At 49.1% G+C, this 10,362-nt stretch overlaps 1 protein-coding gene across 1 annotated transcript; it reads left to right on the plus strand.

Moving 5' to 3' along the window:
- The first annotated feature begins 287 nt into the window (after positions 1–287).
- On the plus strand, positions 288–2,981 carry LOC109369117 (E3 ubiquitin-protein ligase RNF133-like). The gene is made up of 2 exons (XM_031554717.1): positions 288–1,542; positions 2,872–2,981. The coding sequence occupies exons 1-2, from the start codon at positions 1,137–1,139 to the stop codon at positions 2,964–2,966; spliced, it is 501 nt and encodes a 166-aa protein (XP_031410577.1). The 5' UTR covers positions 288–1,136; the 3' UTR covers positions 2,967–2,981.
- Positions 2,982–10,362: the final 7,381 nt, after the last annotated feature.

The raw sequence follows: 10,362 nt of genomic DNA on the forward strand, positions 1-10,362 counted from the left end.
CAAAATATGTCATAGGAATCCTCTTCCTTGCTGCTGTATATTGCCACTGCTAAGAGGAGTGTATCACCAGGTTGCATTCTGTAACTGTGTAATTCATATCCAACCAAAGAACTTACTCTAAAACCTTACATTTCCATATTTCTTGTGTTTCCAGCATTAAATGAAAAAATAAACCAGATGAAGGTAAACTAAGTGTATAGCTAATGGTACTTTTGAGTGTGTAAACCTAAGTCATATTATCTTAAAGGTCAATTTTATGTGTTGTAGCAATAGTGTAACACTGAGAACTGGATAATATAAATAAAATAATATCAATAAATGTCTTGGATTCTTTCTTTCGTTTTTGTAACTTTGCTTCTGAAAGCTGTTGCAGGAATCCAGAGTCACGGTGCTTCTTTCAGTCTTTACAGGAGAACAAGGTTAAGCTTTCATCAGAATGTATGTACGGTGTTGTGGCACGACAGCAGACCAAAATGAACACCTTGCTAACAGAGTTTTGCTATTCATCGTTATAAAATACAACTGTGAATTTAAAGGAAGAACCCATATCCAGAATGGAGAGTGAGAATCGTTCAGACATGTCAGTGAGAATCTTGAAAGTGAGCTCGGGTGGGCAGAGGGGACTCCAACAGTCTGTTTTAAGATTGTTTTCCTCCACGTCTGACCTTTTCAGTGAGGGGGTTTACATGGCACATCACGCTGTGAGGTGAGCGCTTGGATCACACAATGAAAGATGATCCTTCAGGAGTGACATTCAGGTTGAAATGTGAGACTCTGGAGCGGCAGGCTTAAGCAATCTCTTAGCAAACAGCACCACGGCCCAAATTCGGCCAGAAAGGAGAGATCTGAGAGGAGATCCGTGCTTCCTGAGAGAAGAGCAGCAAGTTAGAGCTGAGGGTTGCTTGATGGTTCCTGTGTTCCGCGTGTCTGCATCACAATAGGCAGGTGTGCCTTGCGCTCCTTCCCAGCCCCCACTCGAGATAGGTGTGTTGACGCAGTGAGGAGCTGTGTGGGTGGTGTCGGATTCCTGCTGGCACTGAAATTTCAAACGAACCAGCAGGCTGTGGGCTAACTATGGCCAGCGCCGGCTGAGAATATCCATAGGCTTCTGCGTTTTGTGCACAGACGGATAAGCGATGAGGCGAGGGAATAAGTTGGGTGCCACCTGCTTCCTGGTGATCGCTGGTGTTCTGTTCAGGACTACAGAGACCACTGCTGAGCGCGCCTTCGTCAGTTTGCTCTACTTCAACAGCACCAGCAACAGGTCTGCGTCCGAGCAGTGTGAATGCGGCCTGTACGGGCTAAACTCTCCTCTGCTGAGTGCTCAGGGCTTCGTGGCCATTCCCAAAGCCGCCAGTCTTCAAGCCTGCGACTGGAACACCCAGTTCACCGTCACGGAACTGCCGTGGATCGCGCTGATTGAAAGAGGCAACTGCACTTTTGCTGAAAAGATCAAGGTGGCGGCCAGGAGGGGTGCGACGGCAGCTGTGATCTACAACGCGCCGGCCAAGCGCAGTTACCCCATCCCCATGTCCCACATCGGTGAGTGTTGTGCTGGGGAGCGCTGGGACCCCATGCTGCCGTTATCTTTGGCCCAGCGCAAGCGGAGGCATCTGTGCTCGTGATCGATGGTTGCTTTAAACAAGATACTTGAAGGGGGGGAAAAAAAGCATTATGAGATTTGAGTCTCGGCTTCGGTATTAAGAAATACCCCGCTGTTGTGTTCGGTGCAGCCCGATGGGTGAGTGTCTGAAGTTAGAACGTTTGCTGCTTTTACAGCAGATCTGCTTTGGAGATGGTAGCATATATTTCCAAGGCTGGAGGATACACGTGAGCCCACAAGTGCCTGCAGCACAGGTATGTGCTTTGCAGATTGCAAGCCAGATCTTGCATTTGGGGTTCTTTTCCAAATTTTTGTAGTGCTTTCTGAACAGCTGCCGATCTCAGCCTCTCCTGTGATCCCTGACCAAAGATTAGACAAAAAGATACTAATCACTCCCTCTGGCTCCAATAGCTGTGAATCTGTGGTGGCAGAAGTCAGCTGTGATCTGCTATTGCTTGGCTCTTACTTCTGTGTGTGTTTCTCCAAGTCAGCCTGGCAAAATGATTTAGTAAACATTTATTAAAATGTTTCAGTGCGCAGCAGACCTGGACGCAGCTACTTCTCTGAAACGCACTCTGGTGGTGTGCTGCTGTGCCAAGAATCCTTTGGTTGAGGCCTTCCTTGTGTGATGTTAGGAGCAAAATGAGGAAGCTTTAATGCCAGTGTAGGCCAGCACGCTGCTGACCACCTCCCCAGTGCTGCCTCAGCAGAATTACAGGTACAGACCCAAAGCTGAGTGGTTTGCAGGAGCACTGCAGGCTGGTTATGAGCCCAGCCACGTCCAGTGCTGCACTCTCAGCTCCAGGAAAACACATCCTAAACAAGGTATTGCACAATGCGTGCACTGAGTGGCGTGCAAAGCACAGTGCTTTGTTGTGAACCACAGCCAGCTGCAGCTGCTCTGGTAGCACAGTAGAGCCAGTGTTTGCAAAGCTCATTACTGGAAGTATGTGGCCAATAACCTCCAGCTTTGCTTTAACTGTGGAAAGCTGTTTAGGCTTCAGTGGCCAGAATGAGAAGATTCACGTTACCTCAGTTTCTTGGTTTGTTTGTGGAGCTTGTCAGCTCACACAAGCTGACAAGGTCAGGGAAAATATACCCCCTTTGGTAGGTGGCACTAGGTTTTGTGGCACAGAAAGTTAATACACGAGCCCAGTGCTCATGTGCTAAATACAGTGAGGGTAACTGATCTCAGTGAGAGGAGTCCTTCATGTAGTCTAGTCAGTGAAGGAGAAGCATCATGCCCTGTGTTTGTTTCCTTCATGCAGAGCTGAGCTGTACTGTTTGTATGGAGCAGAAAATGCCTGGGGAAGGGGTAACCACTGCAGTGCAGCACTTGGAACAAGAGTGTGCTTGGAGGTGATTTCTCTGTTCGTATTACAATTACTCACAGAGGTGAGAAAGGAAATAATAGAATCATCAAGGTTGGAAAAGACCTCCAAGATCATCCAGTCCAGTCATCCACCTACCACCAGTATTTCCCACTAAACCATGCCCCTAGTTGATCCGAAAGGTCCCTTCCAACCTAAACCATTGTGATGGTGGAGCCAGGTCTGCAGAGATGTGGGGACAAAACCTCTGTGCCACTTGGCTTGGGAGAGGAGCTGCCGCCTTGGAGATGAGTTTGCCCTGCTGCCACCCGTGGTCTGTGTGTTCCTGATCCAATGGCAGCTGGTGTTAGCAGCCAGCGCTCACCTGGGCCAGCCCCAAGAACCGGCCATGTCTGTAACTGAACACAGGCAGCTTGTATGTCTGTAGGAACTCTCCCCCAGGTTATATATCAGGCCTCGGCCTTGCCTTCCTTTCCTCCATCCTGCTGACTCCAGCACGAAATCAATACAGCTTGCTAGCCAGCCTCGTTTTCTGTTATGACAGAAGTGCATTTCACATTGTAAAACTTCTGCTGAGTCACAGAGCAATGGAACAGTTTGTTCTGGTCAAAATGCAGGTGTCTGGGAGGTGGGTTGGTTTAGAGGTGTTGGGAAGGGACAAACGGAGAAAAGCTCCATTCTTGGTTCCTTCCTCATCCTTTCCAGCAATTCCTTCTGTCTGTTATCAGGCTGATGTTTTGGTTTACCTTTACACAAGCATACATAAAGCTACTACAGTATTGCTTTCATCTTTTCTATGAAATATGTCTTGAGGTCAAGACGTCGGTAGCATCTTTCCCATTCCCTTTCTGATGATATGAAATGATGGGAAGACACTCTCGTTTTATCCAAAAGACTTGCCTGTCAGTATTTATGTTTTACTGGCATGACGTTAGATTGAGTCAGTGCTACAGAGGCAAAGCTTTTGCTGGAAAAGAAAAACAACTCTTTTAAATACTTTCAGCACTTGCATCATTTTCTATGGAAAGGCGATGGCATTGGTAACACACTTCCACTGCAGGTCCTCCCACACCATTTCCACCCCTGGCATTTTGGTGCTCCCTTTTTAATACCGAGCATTAGAGCAGAGCTGTGCTCTGTCACCCAACAGCCAGCTTGGTTGGTCTCTGCCTTCCAGCAGTGCTGGTGTGGGCCGGCAAAGGTTGCATGGCCTCATAACAGTTATTATTTCCCCCTCCATTTACAAGAGATCAACAGGAGATAGGATGTAGGAGTGCAAACAAAAAAAGACTTAAAACATCGTTACTGCTGACATTCTTCTGCTGCTCCCATATAGCAGCTAGGCTACAATATCAAGTGTGTTCTGAAGGGTTTTCTGCACAGGCTCTGCTGAGACCTCGTGGATCTTTCACCTGGAGGTTAACAAACACCTCCAGGACATGAAGAGCATCATTGTGGCAGAACTGCTGTGTAACAACACCAAGTAGGTACCTCAGCTTGTTCGTAATTACCAGATGTAACTGGTGATCCTGACGATAACTGGGAGTAGTTGTGGACCTGTGCTTTCTTCCATCTTGTTTCAGGATATTCTGTAGACTCAAAGTTTAGCTTCTCTTATACCAGAAGGACTTCGAGGGAGGATCTTACTACCTGTTGATGCAATGCCTATCATAAACTTTTAGCTTTTCTTTTGAAAGCTGCTATAGAATCTTGCTCACATCCCCCACCTGAACTCTCTGAAACATCATTGGTTATCTGAACTTCAGAGTGTAAAATTTCTGTTTTACAACATATTTTCAGTGGTTCTCAGTTTACTCTGGAAAATGCCAAGTACTGTGCCCTGAACTGCCACGGATGCCCACATGGAGCAGATGCCAGGAACTTCCCTTTTTTCCAAGTTCTTCTGAAGTAAGCAGCTCTACTAACAGCAGTCCAAATGCCTCCATGCAGTCGGGAGTTTCATAATGTAGATGCAATTCCCCCACTTATTGCTGGGGAAATGGTCCCCAAGACTCCCTGCAGTGTGGGCAGTGGCAGCAGAAGTGCCCATTCCATCACCAGCTGGAGCAGGTGATGCAAGGAAAAGCTTATCGGGGCAGCCACTCTTTATCAGCTGAAAAATTGAACGGTGGAAACCTGGCAGTCACCACCCCTTGGGGTACTGCAGGGAGTACTGTGAGAGTCAGCTCCCTGTACCTCATCCCCAGGGTGGAGGCACAGTGGAAACACCTTGGATCAATACAAGCCAACGTGGCTGCAAAGTGCATGAGCGAGGAGCTGGGCATCGCTATCTAAGGGGAAGTGGCACAAGACAGATTTAGTTTAAGTTCTGCTCATTTCTAATTTTCCCCTGGTTTGTGGCTCTGCACAGGCTCAGGCCAAGACCCAGAGCCTGGAATCCAGTTGGACCTCAGCATTTCACACATTTCCTCTCACCATGCTGTGGGATGGTGAAGTTCAGAGATGGAGTCCTTTTTCCCCAGGTGCTGGGTGATGCTGACTCACCCTAGGGGAAAGTTGGGCTTTGTTCCTTTTATTAGCTGAAATGACTCAAATCTCTTTTCCTGCTTCCTTGAAGACCCTTGGGCTCTGAGCCACGCTGGCATGCAGTGCTCCTCTTTCTGTCTGTGGCACTGCAGGGAAACGGGGCCAATTGGATTCACCTGGGCTGGAGCAGGCAAGTGTTTTTGTCCCAGCACCTGTTTTCTGTGTCCTTGTTCCCCCTCCAGCTCCACATGGGTGACTCTTTTCCCCCTCCCCATCCCTATCATTTCACCTCTGTTCCCAGAACAAGCTGAGGAGCCCTTTTTGCTTCCGTGTTCCTTGAAACAATAAGCCTCATGTTCTCGCAAGTGGCCTCTTGCTGGGCAGAGGCAATAAGGTGCCAGTCATCCAAAGTGCATCTTGGGTTTCAGCCTCTCCCTGAGGGCCTGGCTGGGCCTTCTATCCTCCCACCAGCTGCTGGTGTTAGCAACCTGCTGGGAAACTTCCCCTTGGGCTCCCCAGGTGTTCCCTTCCATTTGGCTGAGGTTGGCTGTCAGCACAGACAAGCAGGGAGGAGGTGGGGGCAGAGGAGGGATGAGGACAGAAAAGGAAATGGGAAGCCTGCCCGTGTCCCTCTGGATGGCATCACTTCCTTCTGGCACAGGTGCACCGCTCAGCTCGGTGTCATCTGCAAACTTGCTGAGGGTGCACTTGATCCCATCACCTACGTCACTGATAAGGGTGTTAAAGAGCACCAGCCCCAAGAAGGACCCCTGAGGGGCACCGCTTGTCACCGGCCTCCACCTGGGCATAGAGCCATTGACCACAGCTCTCTAGCTGTGACCTTTCAACCAATTCCTTATCAACTGAATAGTCTACCTCCAATTTAGAGATAAGGATGTGAGGCAGGTCTGTGCCAAAGCCTTCCCACATGTTTGGGTAGATGACATCAGCTGCCCTTCCTTCATCCATCAATGCTGTCACTCCATCACAGAAGGCCACGGACAGGTCAGACACGCTCTGCCCTTGGTGAAGCCGTGCTGTCTGTCTCAGATCACCCACTCATCCCTCATGTGCCTTAACATCTCTTCCAGGAGGATCTGCTCTGTGATCTTCCCAGGGTGAGGTTCGCCCATCCTTCCCTAGATCTTCCTTTCTCTCTTTCCTAAAAATTGGAGTGATGTTCCCCGGGGACCTCACCTGACAGCCACAACATTTCAAACATGAAGGAGAGCTGCTCGGCAACCACATCAGCCAGCTCCCTCGGGACCCTGGGATGCAAGGGAGTGATAAAGTGCATCAAATTTTTTCAGGTTTCTATCACTATCTCATTTTAAAATTAAGCTGAAGTAGGTGTTGTTGGAAGTGTTTCAGACTGCAGGGCCCATCACTTGGAGCAGCCTCTGTTTTTAGTGTTAATCTACTGCTGCTTTCGATGCGGCCGTCCAGCCAAGTAGGTAGAGACACAAATGTGGCAATGTGCAGGAAAATCCTGAAGTGCAAACATGATTTGTATATAGTGGTAACATAAAGTAATCTGAAAAGCATTTTCTTACATATTTATAAATACAACCCCTATCATGTTTTCATAGAATCATAGAATCACCTGTTATCTTGCGAGTTCTGCGTTTCTTGAATGCGTTTGTTGTTGCTGTTACAGTTTTTCAGAGGAGCCCTAGAAGCTTTGCTTGCTGAAGACTCCTTGTAGTCACCTGTCTGGAATGCCTTTGTCATCACTTTAATACTCTTGCATCTCCCAAGCCTTGCTTATTTTTAGTTAGCAGTCAACTTTCTTGGTTATGAAAGGTGAAAAACATAACTTCATGGAATCACAAGTTTCTTGGATGGGAGGAAGTATGTACATGAACTTCTTTTGTTGCATGAGAATCTATTCCCTGTGCACCCTCAGCCCTTGTGAATGGTGTTCTACCCTTATTCCCTACTAGAGAGCACAAATAGCACTGTCACTACAATTGGGTCCACTGTGCAAGAACTAATGAAAAACAGCACTTGCTTCCCTGGTGAAACTTGGCTGGAGCTGGCAATTTCTGTGCATCTTGCTACAAGGACCACCACAGATCCTCCTGGGAGCTCCAGAAGCTCTCAAGTACACGTAGGGAGAGTTCCAGCCTTTGTGTCCCATCCAGCCTGAGCCTTTCCTCTGGAAAGGGCCAAAGGGCCACACACTCCATTGCTATACCTCTATTTTGTTTTAAGCTGGGTTCCTTTACCCACATGGTACCCACTCACCAGCCCAAGCTGCTCCATTGCTGGCTGTGAGCTGGACAACGTCTGCTGCCTTTAGACTGTGATTCTATATAGTATATAGTGTTCATTCCATGCCACTGAATCCTGGGTTACATTTTAGGGATTTTCTTTTTCCATTTTGGTAGGCGCTCCTTCTTTCCCCTTGGTTATTCAGTGAAGGCCCAGAGATGCTTTCAGGTCCGCAAAGAGCGTATGGAGGATCCAGTACTGACTGCTGTAACGCTTCTCCCCAGAGGAAATCACTTTTGTCCTTGTAAGCTTTATTCCAAAGACAGAGATTGAGAGTTGAGTGTTTGAATGAGAAGCAAACACAGTTGTGAAGGACGTGAATATACAAGTCTTTCATCAGCAAGTTGCCCTGAATGATCCCCCTTGACATTAAAAGCTGTATTTTGCATAAGCTTTTTTAACCTTTGGAAAAAACATGCTTAAATATTTACTCAAATAAGATAAAACCCCAGATGATAAAAGAGCCCATACCTATAGAAGTCAATGACAGCATTGCCAAGATTTCTCTCTGAAAGTCCTGCCCTACTTTTTGAGCTTCTCAGAGCCTCCTCAAGCAGCCGTGGGGAAAAAGATGACCAGGAAAATTTTGCAGCTTAAGTTTTTAAATAACAAAAATCTTTTCAGGTCACCAATGAGCAGGGGCAGTTATTTATCAGCAGCCAAGGGCTGGAGCAGAAACTGTGTCCTAGCAGAGCTGCTGCAGTGCCCCATGGCTGCTCCCTGCGCCCTGCCCGCTGCACTTGTGCCCACATGCACAAAGCTGCAGCTCCACGCCTGCCCTGCTGTCCTGTGGCTGTAGCCCTGCTGCGGACTGCGCTGTGTGGACGTACAGGGCTGTGGCTGAGCCAAGGCCTTGCACTCAGAACCCCCCAGGCTATAGGAAGCTTTGATTCCTGGCAAGATTCTGGTTGCATTTGGTCCGATTCTGTCTTGGTGACAATGCCAGAGCTGAGCAGCCCCGAAGCTCTGAGTGGTTTGGCTCCTGTCCATCTTACAGACTGTGATTAAGTTGTTCCCCGCACCTATATGGAGTAGGTTTCAAAACAAAAACATCTCTGATTACCCACAGATAGATGTCTTACTTCAGCCAGAGATGTTACCGCTGCAGCAAGTTTTCTGCTTACACGTGGAATGAAAAAAGGAGAGGCGTGTTTAAGCTGGGACAAAAGGCTTTGCTCAGTGAGCTCTGTGTATTTATTTAGCAATATTGATCTTTAGCAAACTGCTTCATCTGCTCTCCATTACTTGCTCTGCATAGTGCTATTTCAGCAGCAAAACCAACGTTGTGCTCCTGAGCTTCACCAGGCACTGTGCAGGCAGCAGTGTGCCCAGAGGGGTGGGTGTGGGAGGGCTGCATTCGAGCCCCTTGCCCCTCACTTGCCATTCACTAAGCCAACCCCTCTCGTGTCCCCAGGGCTGGTTGGCAGCCTCTCATCGGTTGTCCTGCATTTAGCACAGCTGTAAGTGAAGGGAAATGTGCACCACTGAGCTGTACTGAACTGTTACGGTTATTGTGGATTCAGGGTCAGGCAGAAGCCTGTGTGAAAGACCGAGCAGTGCCAACTCCTATCAGAAAGGGTCTGACTCTTCATTTACACCTATTTTGTCTGTGATTGCATAGGCAGCAGCTGGTTCTGTATGATGGAACGATTCCTTCTGCACGCCTGGCTCCCAGCCCCACAGTGTCACACGGACATTTGGGGGTGCTGGGGCAGCTGCTGCAGAGGAGGCTCTCCATCACAACAGCAGTCCTGTGAGAAGGGGAATTCGAGCTGTTTGTGTTTTTCCTCTCATCTCTGATTTTGAACAGCTGGGGCTGTGCAGCCTGGAGAAGGGAAGGCTCCAGGGAGAACTGAGAGCAGCCTGTCAGTATCTGAAAGAGCTGTGAGAAGGAAGGGGACAAACTCTTGAGCAGAGTCTGTGGTGATAGGACAAGGCAAAATGGTTTCAAACTAAAGAAGGGGAGATTTAGATTGGATGTAAGGAAGAACTGTTTTACAATAGGGATGGTGAGGCGCTGGCACAGGTTGCCCAGAGAGGTGGTGATGTGCCGTCCCTGCAGACACCCAAGGTCAGGCTGGACAGGCTCTGAGCTCCTGATGGGTGTCCCCGTTCAGTGCAGCGGAGTTGCACCAGATGCCCATTAAGGGTCCCTTCCAACTCAAGCCGTTCTTTGCTTCCACGATCCTCGCCCTCTGCTCACACACGCAGGGATGCTGCAGGCTCCCCAGCTGCACTGCCTGCCGCAGGACAGCAGCAGGACGTGGGCACCCACGAGCACGGGGCTTCTGAGTGCCGGCTGCCTGCCCACGAGGTCACTGCGGGGCTCCGCAGAAACGTGCCTTTCCACTGCAGCTTGCACAGAGCCAGCAGTAATTAATTACGCAAACACGACTACTACATAAATAGAATAAGGGGCAGTTGGTTGAAGTGGCGGGTTTATATCGCACGCTTAATGAGTGAAAACAACGGCCGATGAATTAACACGGCTAACCCGGCACTCCGTAAGCCGATTTCAGGCGGGACTCGCGCCGCCCGTCGCCGAGCGCTCCGCAAATTATTAACTCGGCGGTGCGGAGCGGACCGGACGCCGTTCGAGGACGGTCGGGAGCGCTTCTCTCCGCCCGGGGGTGGGATGCGCCGCGGCGGGGGCGGCGCCGCTCCTCC

Source organism: Meleagris gallopavo, chromosome 9, assembly GCF_000146605.3.
Source record: "Meleagris gallopavo isolate NT-WF06-2002-E0010 breed Aviagen turkey brand Nicholas breeding stock chromosome 9, Turkey_5.1, whole genome shotgun sequence".
NCBI classification, from domain to species: domain Eukaryota; kingdom Metazoa; phylum Chordata; class Aves; order Galliformes; family Phasianidae; genus Meleagris; species Meleagris gallopavo.

Excerpts from the sequence above, each read along its gene's own strand:
- LOC109369117 (XM_031554717.1), top strand. The coding sequence starts at position 1,137 with ATGAGGCGAGGGAATAAGTTGGGTGCCACCTGCTTCCTGGTGATCGCT. Across the intron at positions 1,543-2,871 it reads CATCCCCATGTCCCACATCG|AGCTGAGCTGTACTGTTTGT; the intron begins GTGAGTGTTGTG and ends TCCTTCATGCAG.